The sequence below is a fragment of the Hyperolius riggenbachi genome, chromosome 6 (genome assembly GCF_040937935.1).
Source record: "Hyperolius riggenbachi isolate aHypRig1 chromosome 6, aHypRig1.pri, whole genome shotgun sequence".
In the NCBI taxonomy this organism is placed as follows: domain Eukaryota; kingdom Metazoa; phylum Chordata; class Amphibia; order Anura; family Hyperoliidae; genus Hyperolius; species Hyperolius riggenbachi.
The window spans coordinates 316707132-316729958 of record NC_090651.1 but is presented as its reverse complement, the minus strand read 5'-3'; the positions used below and the strand labels follow the sequence as shown (position 1 = coordinate 316729958).

The 22827-nt window shown below is 45.3% G+C and overlaps 1 protein-coding gene across 4 annotated transcripts in view; it reads right to left on the bottom strand.

Annotated features, from left to right (window-relative positions):
- Positions 1-1102: 1102 nt before the first annotated feature.
- The window catches only part of LOC137521707 (sodium-dependent neutral amino acid transporter B(0)AT2-like), a 139793-nt gene continuing 118068 nt past the window's right edge, over positions 1103-22827 (bottom strand). For all 4 annotated transcript variants that reach the window (XM_068241345.1, XM_068241343.1, XM_068241344.1 and 1 more), the window contains exons 8-12: positions 20647-20821; positions 20349-20550; positions 10678-10837; positions 8021-8183; positions 1103-7908 (exon numbers count right to left, since the gene is read on the bottom strand). In XM_068241345.1, the coding sequence (XP_068097446.1) occupies positions 7579-7908; positions 8021-8183; positions 10678-10837; positions 20349-20550; positions 20647-20821 (1030 nt within the window). In that variant the 3' untranslated portion in view covers positions 1103-7578. The remainder of the gene's footprint in view (positions 7909-8020; positions 8184-10677; positions 10838-20348; positions 20551-20646; positions 20822-22827) is intronic.

Here is a 22827-nt window from a genome sequence, read left to right as displayed (position 1 = left end):
GTCAAACAGTTTTTGTTGTGAAACAAGTTGAAAAACAACTTAAAAAAAAAAAAAGGTATTTTGCTATTGTTCAAAAAGCTGCTAAGACTGATAAGAAGTCAATCCAACAGTTGGATTGACTTCTTATCAGTCTTAGGGCCTGTTCAGACTATCTGCGTATGAAGAATGCGTTTAAAATCAAAGAAACGCAAGTTGAAAAACGCATGCGTTTTTCTTGCGTTCTAATGCGTATTCTATTGCGTTTTGCACACACACGTGACCCAGGGGAAAAAAAAAGAATTATGGCAACCGCAGAGGAAAACGGACGCTAAAAACGCAATAGTACGCGTTTTTGATACGCGTCCATAGACTTTCATTGCGTCCGTTTCTATGCGTGACGCACAGAACTGCGTGCAGCAATGCGGATGAGAAACGTATGCGTTTCTCATACGCATACATGTGAACTAGCCCATTCAAAAGCATTAAGAGTCGTTTCTATGCGTTTTTGGTACCCAGACCATTCCCTGAAAACGTCTAGGCGCGCATAGTCTGAACAGGCCCTTAAGGTACATACACACGTCTGGATTTTTCCAAACGACCGGTCGTTTGAACGTCTGGACATTTAGACGTCAAATCGGGCGTGTGTACGATCGGTCGTTCAGCTGATCAGACTGGATTTGACCAATCCGCCAAGCGGATCCGTCAAAACCAGTCTTATCAGCTGAACAACCGATCGTACACACGCCCGATTTGACATCCAAACGACCGGTCGTTTGGAAAATTCCGACGTGTGTACAAGCCTTTTTCAGCTGTTTGAAACAACTTAAAGTATTTTGCTATTGTTCAACTTGTTTCACATCAAAAAGTTGTATGAGGCTTAACAGAAAAGTTTGGCAGATAGTTGGACAGATAGCTGGTAGGGGTGTATGAACCTTTACACTGCTGCAATCCAAGTAGACACAGGTTGGTCAAGGCCGGGCAAGCCCCCCCAGCCTGCTGATTGGATTGCTGAGGGCAGAAGCACACTAATGTGGTCCCTCCTCCTGTCTATATCTTGTTGTGTATGTAATTATGAAGATCACATACTATAAGACTTGTAGTCTGTACATAAAAAGCTCATAACTTTGAAATAAATACCCAAACTTTATTAGGCATTACATTTTGCTTTAAATAGACAGTAAATCATTAAATCATATTTGAAATAAATGAAAGAATCTCTGTAACCATCATCCATTCACTTTCACATAAGCAGATAATTAGCACTGTACACATCCTCCTGCAACTTTCACAAATTTCATTCAGAATTTACAAAACTTGGAGCAAGAGAAATCGAGTAGATCAACCCTTCTTGTACACAGGCCGAGCCCAGAGCACCTTGTGGAATTCTTATTTCACAGTACAGAATTGTGTGGAAAATAGCGATTACATTTCAACCACAAACCCATACATATAGCTACGGTTTACAATGGCACCATTTTTTACTTTTTAGTCAGACTTGTAACACACTGAAAATAAATGTACTGAAAGCGTGTAACTGGGCCAAATCAAATGCACTTCCTGTACATTTTACCTGGCCCAAGCTGCATATAATTTGCTAGTCAGAATTATTTCACTTTCTTCCTTCTACTTTTCCAATTCTGGGAATGTCTCTCCTCAGCAGCAATATGGAATGGGTGGTCCTGAGCGTGAACTGCTCACCTACAACTCCACGTGATCAATCAAGACTCCAGGAGAGTTGGGCCCACCATGCCAGTTCAAGTATGAAGTGGGTTCTAGGAAATATGGGAGGACACTGTGCAGTTGTTGTGTTTCATTAGGTGGATCTTGGCAGAGATTGGATAAAGTGAAGGAACATTTGGTTTAAAGTGTACCCAAGGTGAACCTAATGGATAAAATGAAATATTTATCTATGAAGAGAGAAGACGCCAGATCAGGTAGTGTCAATTACCGTTGCCCCCTTGTCCTGCAATCGATGACTTATGGTGGAAGAAAAAAAAAAAAAAAACACAAACAAACATGGCCACCACGCTGCAGCTCCCACAGAGCAGGAAGGTGGAGGAGCAGTGTGGGAGAGGCAGAGTTGCCCATTCAGAGCTGGGGAAGGGGTGTTTCGCAAGAGTGTTTACCATTTTTATTTGGGGGGGTGTCACAGTGCGGTGCAAGGGGGCTGAGAGCAGCGCATAGGGGACACAGAGGCATGGAATAGACCAGGGAACATGCGTCTGTGTCCCATCTGCACCCCTTGGGTACACTTAGCGCAACAGAATGCATTTTGAAACAGAAGGTGAAGATCAAGTGCTCCATGTTTTGGAAATCACACCCCTCAACTTTTAGCTTCTTCCCTTTGCATTTATATTACACATTTATATATCAGAGATGTCTGTTACTGGTCTGGCATACAGCTCTGCTGTGATGAGCTCTCTGCACAGAATACAGATAAATTCACTTTAAGAAGACCCTACAATGACAGTAATATGAGGAACCGCACAGATTTCCTTAAATTAAAACAAAAAAACAACTTGCTGGGCTACTGTGCTGATCTTCTGACTCCAGTATGTTTTGAAACACTGACCCAGAGTCATTGTGCAGATCAGGTGAGACTCTGATCCAACTGGCTGAGTACTGATGGGCAGGTGTGTGTCCAAGACTGAAGTCAGGAGGTCAGCACAACTGGAAAGCAGGTGTCATTTTTAGAATGTGACAGAATTATGGTGGCCTCTGTATTACTCTCACTTCAGGTTCCCTTCAACCAAGGTGACAAGAAAACATCTGCTGGAGCATAAAAATACTTAAGTTGCAGGAGGACAATAAAAAGAAAATACATTGGCTGATGAGCTGGTCAATAAAGAAGAAAGTGCTAAACTAGTCCTTAAAAAAATGATATCGGTTTTTGGCAAATGCTAGATAAAATATTGTATTGGTGAGTATCTAGTGAGTGAGGGGGTGGGGCAGGGACCAACTCCAACCTGCAGGATGATAGAGGCAGGAATTGTAGCGGAGAAACTCACAGTAACTTTCCAGCCCATCCTGATCTTCATGTAACTGAGGTATCAGTTTTGGTGTACTGACACCTTCTATATTTAAAGGTAACCGAGGCGAGAGGGATATGGAGGCTGCCATATTTATTTCCTATTAAACAAGTTGCCAGTTGCCTGGCTGTTCTCCTGATCCCTGCCTCTAATACTTTTAGCCATAGACCCTGAACAAGCATGCAGCAGATTAGGTATTCTGACTCAGCTATTACTGGATTAAGCCATTTGCCTGTTCCAGGGTTTTGACTCAGACACTACTTATGCCAGAAGATCAGCAGGACTTCCAGGCAACTGGCATTGTTTTTAAGGAAATAATAGGACAGCCTCCATATCCCTCTCACCTCCGGTTCCCTATCAGACCCTTCATGTTTATTCTGCTCTGAAAGAGCATTCAGAAAGCTGGATAAAGGTCGTTTATTTTGTAACCGTCTTTAAAGGCCCCATTTACACTGAAAATCGCAGTGATTTTGCCCTGATTGTGTTTGCAGTTATCATTCCAGTGAATGAGAACCACTGCAGAAATGTTGGATGCATCACTTTTAAAAACACAAAAACGCAGCCAAAGTGGCCCAGTCCTTAAAAAAAAATGTCCACATTATTTCGAATTTTACTAAAGCCTTCTGCAAAGAAAACTGGGGCTTTCCCAGAGAAACCAATCACAATCTGTTCCACAACAGCTGAAATGTGATTGGTTGCCCTGAGCAACTGCTCCAACTTTTCACACTTTTATGCCAGTCTTGAAAAGTCAATCCCAGTTTAAGAAGTATAAAAAACACTGTTTATACGGATGTAAAAAGTGGCCTAGATATTTGAAAAGACCTACCAGCATACAGTCTCCTTTATCAAGAGACAGCAGCGTTGGCAGCAAGCACAACTGCTATTCACCGAGTACTGACACTGATGGGAGGGGACACCATTCACCGCTGGAAATTCCTTGGTCTGTGATTGGCCCCGGAGGTTTGTTTATAAACATGAAAAGCACGCAAGACGACCCCAGAACCAGGATAATATGACCCCTGAGAAAGCGGATGGGGGCCTTTATACGAGTCAGCCGATCGCAGCCAGCCAGAGCGGACAGTGCAAATATCTGCTTTGGTAGTCTGTTGAGGTTCTTGGAGACTCCGGAAAAGATGCGCATACACCATAGGCTTCTATGGGGAACGCATCCACTTATTTGTAAAAAAAACAATTGTGCAGGTCAGGACTTTGCGTTCTTGGCCCACATCGGATATGTATGAGTGGATCCTATTAATAACATGGGATTCATTAACATGTTTGTTTGCCGATCTGTAAAACAGACAAAAAAAAACAAACAAATTTCTGGGGGGGAAGGGGGAGAAGCTCTAGTGTGAACCGAGTCTTACTCATGGTGGATGGAGGTTTAGTATCTATATTTTTTCTTTCTTGGTTGTATTTTCTGATTTGCACTATTGCTCAACATGCTCCTAGAGTAATAGGTTATAACCTATTGAACAATAATAATATAATCCACTAAGATTATTAATGAGTGATACATTTAAAGGAGGAGCTTTAATAAAAAAAAAAAATAACATACTGAATAAAAATTGCTCATTTTTTCCAATATTCACTTATAAATTATTTAATCAGTGTTTTCCCATTATAAAATCTTTCCTCTCCCTGATTTACTTTTTGAAATGCATCACAGGTGGTGGCATCTTTAGTTCTGCCAGGTGATCTGTGCAGAATGTTTGTTACGGAGAGTTCTATGCACAGTGGGAGATATTGCTTACTTGGCAGTTGGTAAAAGTTATTTCCCACAATGCAACAAGGTTTACAGACAGCAAAATTTCAGGACCATGGTCATGACGTCACACTGTGGGAGGGGTTTCACACAAAAAATAAAGACTTCTCGAGAAAGGAGTATCAGCTACTGATTTGGATGAAGTTCAATCTGGAGTTAAAGTTCCTCTTTAAACTATGTATAAATTGTATGATTAAAGCATTGTAGCTCAGATGCCTAGCGTCTCTTAGGATTATATTTACTATTAGTTGTGTGGCTATTTGTGGACCTAAGATCTGTATTATATATTGAATTATTGAGAGAAGCATAAATTGCTTTTCAGTGTTTGAGGTGTCCTTGTTTAATTGTGTCTCATATTGCAATCATCTATATGATGATTTACAATAAAAAAACGACTAATGTTAATATATTATGCAGGTTCCGGGGTATTTATGTGGTTTTTCATGAATTTATTTCTCTGGTAGATTTATTGACCTCATTTTGATCATGCTTGGGATCATTTATGTTCTTTTATAAACAAACTGCACAGCAGCTCAACTGAGTCCTCAGCTTTGGATAATGTATCCGACAGCTGATTGGGAGCTCTCCGACGGTCAATATCCCGTCTATGAAGGAGATCATGCCAGTTGCACACACTACAAGTACAGTAGCAGTTTTTAGGGCATTTTAAACCTTCTGTATGAATGCTTTCTCCTCCACTTAAAGTAGACCTGTGAGGAATAAAAGTTAAATACTTACTCAAGTCGTGGAAAGCCTCGAGATGCTCCAAAGGCTTCCCGGATCATCCGTGAGCTCACCACTGCTGCCGGGATCTCTTCTTGTGGCCACGGTCCTATTGGAGTACAAGCTTTTCCATACCAGGCAAGTGTAAAAGCGTTCCACGTAAGACCAGTAGAAGAAAGCTTGTGCATGCACAGCTTTGTTCTACTGGGCATGCTCAGCCCATACGCACTCATGCCCAGTATGGAGAAGCTCTAACCCTGGCAGGAGCATGGCCATGGGAAGCATATTCTACAAGATCTTGAGGAATGTTTAGAAGAAACTAGAGGTGGAACAATGGACTCGAGGAGGATTGGGGAGGTTTCTGGGCTAACGACAGGCTTCCTTCTACTGAAGCAAGTATCTAATTTTTATTTAAATGTTCACTTCAGGTGTGCTTTAAAAGTTCATCCAACGGGCATAAACCATGGTTTTCAATGCATGCAACAGATCTGGCCAAAGGAGATGCAAATAATTCTCACTAGCATTCAAATTTCATGCAGCTCAGAATTGGGCCAATCAAATGAACTTCCTGTTGAATGTGATTGGCGCAATCCCACGCTGCACACAGAATGTAATACATTTGCACACAAGTTAGACTTGCTAACATCTCATAGACTATCTCTAGCCTGTCATTCACATCAAGTCATGTAGAAGTACAGAGGTGTGAAGGAGTGCTGGCTTGAGGCTTGTTCAGATATGTTCTAATGTCTTAGAGATGCTCCAAGATTTCATAACATCTCGAAATTGAGCAAAGAATGAATTGAAACCCAATAACAGAGCTAAGCAACACCAAAAACATTCATAACATTTCACTTGCTAAAGTGATTAAAGCATGAGGGGGAAAAAAAATCTCTTTTCTAAAAAAAAAAATCTCTATATATTATTTACCAAGCCTAAGCTTGCTTACAGCCATAAATAATTATATTTACAAGTCCACTTACAAAGAAGTGATAGTTCAGTTTGTTCTGAAAAAAAGAAAACAAAGTCTTTGATCTGCATTCAAGTCTTACTGACAAAGACTTTCAAGCATTTGCAACAATGGTCACAAGAATCCATGGATTTTTCTCTAGTTTTTAAAAAAAATATATACATAGATCTGTATTACACATGGTGTAATAGAACAAGATGATGTAACAGTAGGTTCCTTCTCTGTAAAATCAGTAACTAAAATCCAGCAGTAGACAACGAGATCCAATCAGTTTGTACGGCCTTATAAAAGGTCCCATTTATCACATGCACAAGTCATGTGACAGATGCTCTGGTCTGTGATTGGCTCCTGAAAGTGCTCTGTGTTTGGTGCAACCACTCGTTACCCTTCTAAAGTTCATGATTAATTTCTACAACCAATTGGGCGTTCCCTGGGCGTGCTTTAGGACATGTTGTAAAGCCTCGATTGGTTGGAAATCTGTACCATTTATTCCAAGACCCAAGTGATAGTCAGAGGTAGGGCTTAAAATACTGGTCAAAGGAAACTGAGATGAGGAAGGATCCTAAAGTTTGAACTGAGGTTTGGCACAGTAATTTTGTCGCTGTGGGATGTAGAGGCACAGGACCGAGGGAAGAGCAGCAATTTAACTGGAAGCTTGGGCAGGCCAAGTCCGCTTCACCTGCTCAGCATCGTTTGAATGTTTTGGAGAACATCAAAGGTGATCTGTTGACCTTTCAAATACACTTTAGTCATGTTCAGAATTGCAAGTATATCCGCTCTCTGATTGGCTGTATTTAGGCTTAGTTCACATGGATGGTCAAGGAACGGTGTATCAACAACACTGCAACCAACCTCCCCGGCATGCTTTGGACCTCTGGTCAAAGTCCTAATGCAAGTCTAAAGCAGTGGTTTAGCACCTAAACCACATGCCAGAAGCAGCATGTAGCGGTTGAAGACCACATTCCACAAGCGCAGTTGACAAACACCTGTGCAACCGCCATTCCAGCCACTTTTAACGCTTCGATTGATTTGCAGTAAACAGTAGTGGACCGATTGTGAACCGCCAGAAGGTTGCAACGCACGACCGCCACAAAACCGTCCATGTGAATGGGCCCTTAGCCAGTTGCTTTGAGTGCGTCTTCTTCAGCATCTTCTTCTTCATCCCCAGAAAGGAGCTTATCCATTTCTGCAAGGTCTTCCATTGGCACATGTAGGTGACCATTTCCACAACGTTGTATACTGCCTCCTATAGGTTCTGTCACTTCATCTACCGTACAACCCTGACTGTATTCACATTGGTCAAAAGTTTTCGTCCTCCGATTATGAAGCCAGTCTTGCAGAGTTTGCTTCAAGAACACCACAGGGATTGGCAAGGAAGCGACAATGATCAGTATGATTAAAAGGGCGAAAGCCCAGGGCGGATATTCCATCTTGTCCTCTTTCGCCTAGTGAAAAAAAGATAAGTAGTGAACGTCAACATACTAAAGGTCCAACAAGAAGTGGACAGTAACGTTTGCAAAACTACACAAAGCTTTGCGCACCACTGGTAAGACATACCTTCTCTTTATCCCAGTACTGATATTTTGGGTGCTGCATACACAACCTAATTAGACTCGCAAGTAACAGTCCAATCATAGCTAGGAGGCTGACGTATTGCCACATGTATTTGTATATGCGCCACGGACGATGTCCCAGCATTCCTTTAATATCATCCATAAACCTAGATGCAATGATTAAAATGAGACATGTTAAAGAAGAACTCCAACAACAAAAAGTCAGTAAATACACCTCTTATTCCTCCTATTGTCATGAAAACATTTCTCATCTGATAAGATACATAATACTACATAAAATCTGACTAGACCAGTGGTTCCCAACCTTTTATGGAGGTATCGCCCCTTAGGGGAAGACGACTCACCCCTGTCGCCCCCCTTCTCTTAGTACGGTATACCCTTACGCCAGGTGGTGGTGCCAGTGGAGGGGGTAGCGCTGTGACCTTGCCAGCTAAAAATAGCCGGTGACTCAACTACTTTGCGCCAATTCCCTTACCGGTGTAATGTCAGCTATTGCAGCCCCGCACGTTGTGCAGCCCCGCATGCGCAGTAGGAGCCTGCGTCCCATTAAATTGTGCAGCCACGTAAAACGTCCTAAATATCTCCGCTTCCGCACCACGTACACTCCCGAAATTTTCAGGGGAGGGAGGGGACCCCCAGATCTAGCTCTGTGCCGAATTGCAGCCCCCGAGCCCCGCTGGTTCCCGAGACTGATTGCAGCAAACCTATCTCAGGAACTAGCGGGGCTCGGGGCTGCAATTCGACACAGAGCTAGATCTGGGGGTCCCCTCCCTCCCCTGAAAATTTCAGGAGTGTACGATCCCGAATCCCCCAGGTTGGGAACCACTGCTCTAGATGGATACGTCGCACACAAGCGGATGGTAAATCCCCTGGACCTATGGGGAGCAGGCATGGGAGAGATTTTCAGATATATTAAATAGCTTTATTTATTTCAATGTAATACCTCTACCAAACTCTCAGGCCGCTTTTACACTTACCTACTGTGTTGCCCTGCATTACACTTGCCAGCCGCAAAGGCCATGCAAGTCTATGACTTAACGCAAAGTGACACAGCTCTCCAAACATATGCAATCCGCCGCATTCCTGATGCAAAGTCTGCAGTGCGTTGCCGCATGATCTGTGCCTACTGCATGGATTATGCAGAAATTCCGGTCAATGGGCAACATGGTAAGTGTAAAAAATGGGAGCACAGTCTGACATGGCGCGCTTCGACGGGAATCCCAGTGAAGTACTTCCTGCCTTTCGGGGGGCAGCGCTATGCATGTGACCCTGTCGCTGCACCATGTTGCAGGGTCGCATAAAGGCGGTTTACTGCGGCATTAAGATATTAAAGGTGCAATTCATTTTTAAGGTGCATGAACCAGTAACACCCTGATCAATATTACAATCATGCGGTGGAAGTGAGTACTAGTGCTCCTGGCGGCTATTCCATACATGGGAATAAATCTGCCAGCTTGCAGGAAATACAAGGCTTATCCAATACATTCTCCAATCACAATACTCTCTACAACTTGAATCATTGTAATTGGCCAAATTGTGTGGGCGTAGTTATTATAACTACAAACTATCTAAAGTACATTCAAAAAAGAAGAATGGCTCATCAGCACCACCTATTGTACAAATGTATAACAATATTGTATTATAACAAGATCCTAAGTTTAAAACCACTTATATTAATGTTTCCTCCCCTAATAGTATGTAATTTATAATTCTCAATAACAAGGACCTCTTTATTAATATGGACTCCTTTAGGTTCAATTTTGAACCGTCTTGGTACTTTACCCGGGTATAAGAAAGTGCTTTGATAAGTGCTAAATGGCATATAATGTCATCTAATGAAGACATAAATTGTGAATAAAGTGCATATGCAAACTTAGAATAAATCATGAAGTGATAAACATATAAATCTCAAAAACCATAAAGTGCAATAGATGTGATGAAACAGCATACAGGTGCAAACTAAGTTCAGGGAGATACTACAGCAGGCACAGGATACGGGTTTCCAAAGTCCACAGAAAGGGGGAGGAACAAGGGGGGTTGAAAAACCCTACAACAGGCTCCACATATATCACACTGCCCGTGTCGTACATGACATTCAGCTCCTGAGACAACATTCAGCTCTTCAGGAAGCGAAACATACTGCCCGCTATATATGTGGGGCCGGTGACATGAGTATATGTTATATAGCACTTATCTAAGCACTTTCTTGAATCAATGTTCAGTACCTGGATGGCACAATATTGAACATGAGTGTAGTATCTCCCTGCACTTAGTTTGCAGCTCATGCACCTGTATGCTGTTCCTTCATATCCAGAACTATCTATTGCACTTTATGGTTTTTGAGATTTATAGGTTTTCTACTTTTTGATTATTCTAAGTTTGCATATGCACTTTATTCACAATTTGTGCATTCATTAAATAATGATATTTTGACAACTTATTTTAAATACAAGATTAAAAATTAGCTCCTAAGAGAAAACTTTTTCTCCTGCGCTTTCTCCTAGGAGATAATTTTTCATCTTCCATTTAGAATAACTTTTCAGCACTTTCCAATGGTAAAAAGAACCAAAAAGTAGGTGAAAAGTACTGTTAAGATTATTTTGACCAGTTGAATAGAAGCATAGAATAAGGAAGTCGTACCTGTCAGCTCCGTACACCCAAGCTACAGCCAAGTTCTCAAATATGACCACAATGATGAGGGGCAGAGTGGCAGAATAGTCATCAAACATACTGACAAAGTAAGCTCCCGATCGCTGAACAAACAACAAGCCAATCAGGAGGCCGACCACACAGCAGAAAACTGGGGGGAAAAAGAAAACAAAAAAATCTGAACATATTCCAGATATATCGGGAATACCATCTCACATGTACACGCATTCTGACATTAGTTTTTGTATTTATCTATATAAGGCTCGGTTCCCACTTGTGTAAAAAATGTGCCCTTTGGGTACATTTTCTACTGTACATGTCCACTCAGTGCAGGAAGTGGATCCGATTGATAGAAATAGGATCCATTTCCACTTGCTAACAAAACAAACGGATCCATTTACTGTGGCAAAAGGATCACAGAGTGCCAACAGGCTACTATTCTTAGAAGACCTCTGCTACATTTTTATTGCTACCTAGGTCAACAGTGAGAATTTCTTTCACTTCCTGTGGCTTTCTTAGGTGTCACAAGTCAGGGAAAAAAATATTGTGATAGGGACAGGAAGAGCAATAAAAACATTTCCATTATAAAGTAGGGATGGAAACGGCATACATGTAAAAAGGGCGGCAGGAAGTTTAGGCGCAGGGTGCAGCTGAAAAAACAGCGTTCTTACCATTACCCCCTCCAATTCACCGTACAGTGGGGGGTTAGATGCATTTTGGCTTCCAGCTGTTGCTGGCGGCCAAATTGTGCGGTTTTTATCATAATTTTGTCTCGGTCTTTTGCAAGCGCCCAAATGGCTTACTGAGTGCCACTATAACCGTAATTCACATTATGACCTAGGGTGGCGCTCAAATGTCCTTGGCTGCACTGCACCCTTTGTACCTGTCTAGCAGGAAAAACATGGCAGATGTTCTCTTCCACGAGTCATGTCTGTTGGGGAAATGACACCCCGTTCCTGTTCCGCTCACAGTTGTTATCAAAAACAGGAAGACTGCAGTTGCAAACTGAATGTAGTTATGATCCTATGAGAAAATGTGTTATGCTGGTACACACTAGAGTTGGACCGAACGGTTCGCCTGCGAACGGTTCCATGCGAACTTCAGTGGTTCGCGTTCGCGTCCCGCAGGCGAACCTTTGCGGAAGTTCGGTTCGCCCCATAATGCACATGGAGGGTCAACTTTGACCCTCTACATCACAGTCAGCAGGCCCAGTGTAGCCAATTAGGCTACACTAGCCCCTGGAGCCCCACCCCCCCTTATATAAGGCAGGCAGCGGCGGCCATTACGGTCACTCGTGTGCTGCCTGCGTTAGTGAGAGTAGGGCGAGCTGCTGCAGACTGTCTCTCAGGAAAAGATTAGTTAGGCTTAACTTGTTCCTGTCTGGCTGCATACCTGTTCTGTGAACCCACCACTGCATACCTGTGCTGTGAACCCACCACTGCATACCTGTGCTGTGAACCCACCACTGCATACCTGTGCTGTGAACCCACCACTGCATACCTGTTCAGTGAACCTGCCACTGCATACCTGTTCTGTTCAGTGGACCCGCCACTGTATACCTGTTCATTGAACCCACCACTGCATACCTGTGCTGTGAACACCACTGCATACCTGTTCTGTGAACCCACCACTGCATACCTGTTCAGTGAACCCGCCACTGCATACCTGTTCAGTGAACCCGCCACTGCATACCTGTTCAGTGAACCCGCCACTGCATACCTGTTCTGTTCAGTGGACCCGCCACTGTATACCTGTTCAGTGAACCCGCCACTGCATACCTGTTGTGTTCAGTAAACCTGCCACTGCATACCTGTTCTGTGAACCCGCCACTGTATACCTGTTCTGTTTAGTGAACCCGCCACTGTATACCTGTTCTGTTTAGTGAACCCGCCACTGCATACCTGTTCTGTTCAGTGGACCCGCCACTGTATACCTGTTCAGTGAACCCGCCACTGCATACCTGTTGTGTTCAGTGAACCTGCCACTGCATACCTGTTCTGTGAACCCGCCACTGTATACCTGTTCTGTTTAGTGAACCCGCCACTGTATACCTGTTCTGTTTAGTGAACCCGCCACTGTATACCTGTTCTGTTTGAACAGAACAGGTATGCAGTGGCGGGTTCACTAAACAGAACAGGTATACAGTGGCGGGTCCACTGAACAGAACAGGTATGCAGTGGCGGGTTCACTAGTGGACCCGCCACTGTATACCTGTTCAGTGAACCCGCCACTGCATACCTGTTGTGTTCAGTGAACCTGCCACTGCATACCTGTTCTGTGAACCCGCCACTGCATACCTGTTCTGTTTAGTGAACCCGCCACTGTATACCTGTTCTGTTTAGTGAACCCGCCACTGTATACCTGTTCTGTTTAGTGAACCCGCCACTGCATACCTGTTCTGTTTAGTGAACCCGCCACTGCATACCTGTTCTGTTCAGTGGACCCGCCACTGTATACCTGTTCAGTGAACCCGCCACTGCATACCTGTTGTGTTCAGTGAACCTGCCACTGCATACCTGTTCTGTGAACCCGCCACTGCATACCTGTTCTGTTCAGTGGACCCGCCACTGTATACCTGTTCAGTGAACCCACCACTGCATACCTGTTCTGTTCAGTGGACCCGCCACTGTATACCTGTTCAGTGAACCCGCCACTGCATACCTGTTGTGTTCAGTGGACCTGCCACTGCATACCTGTTGTGTTCAGTGAACCTGCCACTGCATACCTGTTGTGTTCAGTGGACCCGCCACTGCATACCTGTTGTGTTCAGTGAACCTGCCACTGCATACCTGTTCTGTGAACCCGCCACTGTATACCTGTTCTGTTTAGTGAACCCGCCACTGTATACCTGTTTTGTTTAGTGAACCCGCCACTGTATACCTGTTCTGTTCAGTGGACCCGCCACTGTATACCTGTTCTGTTCAGTGGACCCGCCACTGTATACCTGTTCAGTGAACCCGCCACTGCATACCTGTTGTGTTCAGTGAACCTGCCACTGCATACCTGTTCTGTGAACCCGCCACTGTATACCTGTTCTGTTTAGTGAACCCGCCACTGTATACCTGTTCTGTTTAGTGAACCCACCACTGTATACCTGTTCTGTTTAGTGAACCCGCCACTGCATACCTGTTCTGTTCAGTGGACCCGCCACTGTATACCTGTTCAGTGAACCCGCCACTGCATACCTGTTGTGTTCAGTGAACCTGCCACTGCATACCTGTTCTGTGAACCCGCCACTGTATACCTGTTCTGTTTAGTGAACCCACCGCATCAGTGCGCATACCTGTGCAGTTAAGTGAACCCACCTACCTACGTGAGTGCACGCAGTGTGATATACCACTCCGTGCATACCCGATATGGACAAAACAGGTAGAGGAAGAGGTAGTGCCAGAGCCAGAGGAAGGCCACCCGGCAGGTCTGCGCGAGGTCGTGTAAATGTAATTTCGTGTGGACCTGGCCCACAGTACAGTGCTCGGAAGAAGGCACGTCCCATCACCTCCCAAGATTGTCAGGACGTGGTTGAGTATTTAGCGACACAGAACACCTCATCTTGCTCAGCCACCAGCGCTACTACTAGCACCACTTCCGCTGCATTTGACACTTCGCAAGAATTATTTAGTGTTGAAATCACTGATGCACAGCCATTGTTGTTACAGCCAGATGAATTTTCACCAGCTAATATGTCTGAGTTACGCGGCAACACTATGGATGTAACGTGTCAGGAGGATGAAGGACCTACTGATGGTGCAAGTTTGGATTTGTCTGAGGCAAGCGAAGCTGGGCAGGATGACTACGATGATGACGGTAATAGGGATCCTCTGTATGTTCCCAATAGAGGAGATGAAGAGGGGGACAGTTCAGAGGGGGAGTCAGAGAGTAGTAGGAGGAGAGAAGTTGCTGAAAGAAGCTGGGGCAGCTCTTCGTCAGAAACAGCTGGTGGCAGAGTCCGGCACCATGTATCGCCACCTATGTACAGCCAGCCAACTTGCCCTTCAGCATCAGCTGCTGAGGTCCCCATAGTGCCCACATCCCAGGGTGGCTCAGCGGTGTGGAAATTTTTTAATGTGTGTGCCTCAGATCGGACCAAAGCCATCTGTTCGCTCTGCCAACAAAAATTGAGCCGTGGAAAGGCCAACACTCACGTAGGGACAAGTGCCTTACGAAGGCACCTGGAGAAAAGGCACAAACAGCAATGGGATGGCCACCTGAGCAAAAGCAGCAGCAGCACACAAAAGCAAAGCCACCCTCCTTCTCTTCCTCCTCCATCAGGTGCATTATCTGCTTCTGCCGCTTTCTCCCTTCCACCTTCACAGGCACCCTCCTCCACTCCGCCTCTGCCCTTGAGCGGTTCCTGCTCCTCTGCCCACAGCAGCAGTCAGGTGTCCGTGAAGGAAATGTTTGAGCGGAAGAAGCCAATTTCGGCCAGTCACCCCCTTGCCCGGCGTCTGACAGCTGGCGTGGAGGAACTGTTAGCTCGGCAGCTGTTACCATACCGGCTGGTGGACTCTGAGGCCTTCCGTAAATTTGTGGCCATCGGAACACCGCAGTGGAAGATGCCAGGCCGCACTTATTTTTCGAGAAAGGCCATACCCCAACTGCACCGTGAAGTTGAGAGGCAAGTGGTGTCATCTCTTGCGAAGAGCGTTGGGTCAAGGGTACACCTGACCACAGATGCCTGGTCTGCCAAGCACGGGCAGGGCCGCTACATTACCTACACAGCCCATTGGGTGAACCTGGTGGTGAACGATGGCAAGCAGGGCGCAGCGGACCAAATTGTGACACCTCCACGGCTTGCAGGCAGGCCTCCTGCCACCTCCTCTCCTCCTGCTACACGCTCTTCGCTGTCCTCCTCCTCCTTGGCTGAGTGGCAGTTCTCCTCTCCAGCTACACAGCCCCAGCTCCGCAGGGCCTATGCTGCATGCCAGGTACGACGCTGTCACGCCATCTTAGACATGTCTTGTCTCAAAGCGGAGAGTCACACTGGAGCAGCTCTCCTGGCTGCTCTTAAGAAACAGGTGGATGAGTGGCTGACCCCGCACCACCTGGAGATAGGCAACGTGGTGTGCGACAACGGCAGCAATCTGCTTGCCGCTTTGCATATGGGGAAGCTGACACACATACCCTGCATGGCACATGTCATGAATCTAGTGGTTCAAAGATTTGTGGCAAAGTACCCTGGCTTAGCGAATGTCCTGAAGCAGGCCAGGAAGTTCTGTGGGCATTTGAGGCGGTCTTACACAGCCATGGCACGCTTTGCGGAAATTCAGCGCAAAAACAACATGCCGGTGAGACGCCTCATTTGCGATAGCCCGACTCGCTGGAACTCGACCCTGCTCATGTTCTCCCGCCTGCTAGAACAGAAGAAAGCCGTGACCCACTACCTCTACAACTACAGTAGAATGAAACAGTCTGGGAAGATGGGGATGTTCTGGCCCGACAACTGGACACTGATGGAAAATGCATGCAGGCTCATGCGGCCGTTTGAGGAGGTGACCAACCTGGTGAGCCGCAGTGAGGGCACCATCAGCGACTTAATTCCCTACGCTTACTTCTTGGAGCGTGCTGTGCGTAGAGTGGCGGATGAAGCTGTGAATGAGCGTGACCAGGAACCGTTACGGCAGGAACAGGCATGGGACCAATTTTCATCAGACCCAGCTGTTTCCTCAACACCTGCGGCAGCACAGAGGGGGGAGGAGGAGGAAGAAGAGAAGTCGTGTGCAGAAGACGAGTCAGACTCAGAGGATGATGAGCAAGGTGTTTCTTTGGGGGAGGAGGAGGAGGAGGGGACAGCGGCAGGAGAACAACCTCAGCAGGCATCGCAAGGGGCTTGTGCTGCTCAACCTTCCCGTGGTATTGTTCGCGGCTGGGGGGAGGAGGTTGACTTACCTGACGTCACTGAGGAAGAGCAAGAGGAGATGGAGGGTACTGGATCCGACTTTGTGCAGATGTCGTCTTTTATGCTGTCCTGCCTGTTGAGGGAACCCCGTATAAAAAACCTCAAGGGGAATGAGCTGTACTGGGTGGCCACACTACTAGACCCTCGGTACAGGCACAAAGTGGCGGACCTGTTACCAACTCACCGGAAGGTGGAAAGGATGCAGCACATGCAGAACCAGCTGTCAACTATGCTTTACAATGCCTTTAAGGGTGATGTGACGGCACAACGCCAGCAAGGTACCACTGCCACTAATCCTCCTCCCGTGTCCACGCAGTCAAAGACAGGACGCTCCAGCGATCTCATGGTGATGTCGGACATGCGGACGTTCTTTAGTCCAACGCCTCGCCGTAGCCCTTCCGGATCCACCCTCCACCAACGCCTGGAACGGCAGGTAGCCGACTACCTGGCCTTAAGTGTGGATGTAGACACTGCTGTGAACAGCGATGAGGAACCCTTGAACTACTGGGTGCGCAGGCTTGACCTGTGGCCAGAGCTGTCCCAATTTGCCATCCAACTTCTCTCCTGCCCTGCCGCAAGCGTCCTGTCAGAAAGGACCTTCAGCGCAGCTGGAGGCATTGTCACAGAGAAGAGAAGTCGCCTAAGTCACAAAAGTGTTAAGTACCTCACCTTTATCAAAATGAATGAGGCATGGATCCCGGAGGGCTGCTGCCCGCCCCAAGACTAAGTCAGTCCCCGCACACACAGCATCTCTGCCTGCACGCCGTGTGACTGGCTGCCTGGCCTGCCCCAAGAAGACTAAGTCGCTCCCAGTCCCTCCACACAGCATGTCTGCCTGCAGGCCGCTTGACTACCTTCTCCGCCACCACCAACAGGGTCCGGGACTCCAGGCGGATTGCTGAATTTTTTAGGCCGCTGCTAGCAGCGGCCGCTGTAATAATTTTTCTGGTGTGTGTACATGACTGCCTAATTTTTCTGGCTGCACTGCGGGCAGCTGCAACAACAAAAGAAAAGGCATGTACATGCGCCCATTCCCCTTCGTGATCATTACCTTGCCGTGGTGAAGGGGCTTGCGTATCACAATGAAGCAATGACCGGCGCCTAGATGAGTGTCTCGGGGGGCACACCCACGATAATAAGGTCGTTGCCTCATTGTGGTCAGACCAAATTTGATCAGCTGGACAGTCACTGTTCTGTCATTCAGCTACATCAGCCAGGCGACCATATGGGCTGTAAAGCCACCAAAACCTCCACTCTCGCCATGGTGCGCACCAGTCCAGCACGGCCGTCACTACACAAACAGCTGTTTGCGCTGCGTTACACGGTGAGTTTGGTGTGTCAGTGTGAAGCAGTACCTTAATTACACTACCTGATTGATGTATACACATGCAAGATGTTTGAAAGCACTTTAGGCCTGTCATTTAGCATTCAATGTGATTTCTGCCCTTAAAACGCTGCTTTGCGTCAAATCCAGATTTTTCCCCGGGACTTTTGGCATGTATCCCACTCCGCCATGCCCCCCTCCAGGTGTTAGACCCCTTGAAACATCTTTTCCATCACTTTTGTGGCCAGCATAATTATTTTTTTTTTCAAAGTTCGCATCCCCATTGAAGTCTATTGCGGTTCGCGAACTTTAACGCGAACCGAACCTTCCGCGGAAGTTCGCGAACCTAAAATCGGAGGTTCGGCCCAACTCTAGTACACACCATGCAATTTCCCATTCAAATGCCGGGTAAGCTGACAGGAAGTTGCATCATGTGTACATGTCCAAACTTCTCCCAATCGATAACGTGATAAATTTTCCTGTGATAACTTCAGAAAATCAATCTCATTATCAAATGGGAGCAGATCAGACATTGGAAACTGCATCGTGTGTTCCCACTATAAAACACATTGTCGACTGTATTTAGGCTTTACAATCAATGAATAATATAAAATCGTCACTCTGATCATAAAAAACAAAAATGTGCCTTCTTAAAACAGAAGGTGTTTGCCATTATTCAGGATGGAGTGAGCATATGATGTCTCCCACAATGCATCACTGCTGAATATATGCAAATCATCCCTTTATTGTCCCTAAAAGCCAAACACACCTCCAGAACCGCTGGAATGCAATGATGTGTCAGCTTGTTAATATTACAGAACCTCAATAGTCCAACATGCATACAGACTGTTTCTGAATGGTTGGTCCTCATCAGTGCAAGGCATGGATTCATGGGGCTCTGTGGGGTAGGACTTTGTCATAATATAGCAGCTAGTTATGATGTTGGGATAATACAGGAACATATTCTATCATTTTTCTATCTGCTGTGTATTATGTCAAAGGTGTAGATATGCCAGGCTAGCTTCATGGACTGTTAATGTGATTGTGTGTGTGGGTCAATAGACCTACATTTGCATTTAATTCCTCTGGAAGCAGGGGGCTTGGACATTAGCATACAGTTCCTCTGGACAGCCAGAAACAGGTAATTAGGAAACAGACAGTTGCTTTGAAGCCTATACAAGTGGTCTGACCCTGTTGTCTGAATACTGTTTTAGAGGTATATTGTGCTTGGGAGCAATTGTCACCTGGACTGGCTGCAGTATGCTTTGACACAGCTCACACCAGTCTGAGCCAGGAGTTTACATATAACAGCCAGGAAGCTTCACCCAAAACACAATCTTGTGATGTATAGACTTTTACCTGTGGAAATTGGGGTTGTGGAGGTGTTCTGAAATCTCTGAACGGATCAGACACTAACACAGGAAAGCTTTGAAGGTCGCATATCAAAGGAAGGATATGACAAGCTGGGAAATTGCATTAGATTGTGGGATGAAACATTCTTTGCCCGGGGCAACACTTGGGACTATAAAAACAGCAGCTAGGACAGTCACAACTTGTAGTCTTTGGAGATAGCACATTGCTAGGACTAACCTGGTTCCTGACCAGAAGTTGCGTCCTCCCGCAAACAACGCCCAGATCGATATGCTGGTAACGTTTTTCCTTTTTTGAAACTTGTCTTGTGTGTAGCTTTGTAACTTGTATCTTTGTGACTTTTATCCTTGCAACTTTTACTGCTTTTGTAAATCTTTTGTATATATTATTTTCTGCATTGTTCCACTTTTTTTCCTGGAATATTAAATCGTTATTTAATAAGTTTTACTTCTGCTGTACTAAACTAAAAAAACTCATAGCCTAAAAGAGACTGAAGTGGAACTGTGTATAAGTCCATGCCTGATTGTATGATTGAGCAACCCTACCGTATAAGATTGTAATTACATTGTGTGTGGGGCGTTTGTCATAGGTTGACCTAAAGCGCGCAGCTGACCCAACGTACGAAAACGCCAGTGCGAGTAGCTAGACAGCAGAGTGGCTAACAGTATCGTTTGGAACGACTGTTAGTGGTTTTGCTTCACTACAGTGTAAGATTGCAATTGTGCGTGTGTGTGCGTGGCGTTCCCGTATTCGGCCTAAAGCGCAAAGCTGACCCGAATACGAAAACGCGGATTGCGCGCTGAGCACTCAACAGCAGAGTGGAAGTGTCTAGCAACAGCTAGTGGTGGCAGTGAGAAGTGTTCTGAGGGGTCACAGCCTTGTTTTAGCTTGACTAAGGCTGCTTCCCCTTTCGATCTGGTCAAACCCGCAGTCGGGAACCGTATACGCAGGCGTGCCGCGGGCCGGTTCCTGACAGACTTGAATTACCCAGAATTAAAAAATACGATTTTCAGAATTAACATTTTCATGAAACAAGCCTGAAATGGCTGAACGCCTAACAGCCAGCCTTACTTGTGAACAGAGTTTTCTTCTTGCGCAGCAGTGGGAAATTATCCAGCAGAGGGGTGATGATTCCCTGCATGTTCCCAAACATGGTGCTCAGGCCAAGATTGAGCAACATCAGGAAGAACAGCAGAGACCAGAATGGGGAAGCAGGTAACTGAGTCATGGCTTCGGTGAACACAATGAATGCCAAGCCTGTGCCTTCTGCACCCTGTTAGATCACAAAAGGAGACAGGTCAGGGAGTTTAGCCAATGACTGTGCAGATATGTCCAGATCTCATCATCAAGTCGCATGATGCTTACACACCTTGTTCATCTCATCCTCCACCCGACAGTTCTCAATGCCGTAGTTCATCAGAGGGACGGTGCGGTTGGTTACCGTATACCACTGGCTGTACTGCACACTGGTCAGGTTCTCCTCTGGAATTAGGCTGTTCATTAAAGTGCCATTGCCAACCAAGTCCATGATTTTCGGCAAATTCCTGGGAAAGAATTATATGCATTAGTCCAGCATATGTGCTATTAAATCAAATTCCACTCCATTTACCCTTTTGGTAGAAATCTAATACGATTGGAACGATCATTTGCGATTGGATCCGCCGTGGTGTGGTTGCACCGTGCAACATCGTTTAACAAAGCTTTGTAAACCATGCCGCAAAATATTGCTGTAAAAAAACGCATGGTGGTTACAGGCCTTAAAGCGGTATAGTCACCATAAAAATCAAATTTCAACAGCAACTGGTCTAAGTGTATTAAGTGATATAAGATGCTAATCCTGCATTCAAAACGTTTTCTGCTGTTATGATTTGGAATTATCATATACCTTAGGAGCACTGGCTCTTTAGTAGTCGTGCCAAAGAATTGCATGCTGGGGGTTCGTTTTATCTATAATCTATTCCTCCTCTTCCCTTTATTTCCCTGCCAGCTGCTTATCTGAAACCTAATCCCCTACTCACTTGTGTTTACAAGCAAAGCTGAGGTGACTCAGTGATTGGAAGAGACAAGAAAAAAAGTAAAGGGCAGAAATGACATCACGAGTTAGCCTTTACTGAGGGCAAAAGACATGGCCCCCACCAGGAACATAATTCTCGTCATTTACTATATAACATTCACTGAAATCAAAACGTGGACAGTACAATACATGTGCTATGTAAGTAGATCAAGTATTTATCTACTTCTATATGGGCTGGTGCACACCGAGCGGCTTTTTCCGCGTTTTCAGATCCGCTTGCGGCTGCGGATCTGCTTGGTCAATGTATCTCAATGGGGTGGTGCACACCAGAGCGGCAGGCGTTTTGCAGAAACGAAAAATGCCTGGGTGAGGCATTTTTTGGATTTCGGATGCGTTTCTGCCCCAATGTTAAGTATAGGAAAAACGCAAACCGCTCTGAAAAACGCCTGTTCAGAGCGGTTTTGCAGGCGTTTTTGTTACAGAAGCTGTTCAGTAACAGCTTTACTGTAACAATATATGAAATCTACTATACTGAAAACCGCAGCAGCAATCCGCAAAACGCTAGCAAAACGCCTCATAAAAATAAAAAAAAGCGTTTAAAAATCTGCTAGCGTTTTGCGGATCTGCTAGCGGGTTTTGGTGTGCACCAGCCCTCAGTGTTTTTTTTCCCTGGAATAGTATGGCTGATCCTACTGCTTTAAAGAGATTCTGTATTGTTAAAAATCGCACAAAAGTAAACATACCAGTGCGTTAGGGGACATCTCCTATTACCCTCTGTCACAATTTCGCCGCTCCTCGCCGCATTAAAAGTGGTTTAAAACAGTTTTAAAAAGTTTGTTTATAAACAAACAAAATGGCCACCAAAACAGGAAATAGATTGATGTACAGTATGTCCACACATAGAAAATACATCCATACACAAGCAGGCTGTATACAGCCATCCTTTTGAATCTCAAGAGATCATTTGTGTGTTTCTTTTCCCCTGCAGCTATCTTCCACTGATGTGTCAGGCTATTTCTTCCTGCAGAGTGCAGACAGCTGTGCCTGTATGTAATTCCTCAGTATGTGAAAGCCCAGCCAGCTCAGAGGAGGATTTATCCAGCTTGTAAAAGATAATAGAACAGAGAGAAGCTGCACTAATCTAAATATCACACAGGCAGTGTGCAGAGAGGGGCCTGGATGGGGGAGTTCATAGCAGAACCACAACACTGAAGAACTTGGCAGCCTTCCAGACACAGGCCTGACAAGTCTGACAAGAGAGAGACAAGTTGATTTATTACAGAGATGGTGATAGTAGAACGTGCTGCAGTGAGCCAGAACACATTAGAATAGCTTTTGGAACTTGTAGGATGATAAAAAACAGGATGCAATTTTTGTTACGGAGTCTCTTTAAAGAGACACTGAAGCGGAAAAAAAAAATGATATAATGAATTGGTTGTGTAGTACAGCTAAGAAATAAAGCATTAGGAGCAGAAACACAAGTCTAATCTTGTTTCCAGTACAGGAAGAGTTAAGAAACTATATATATATATATAT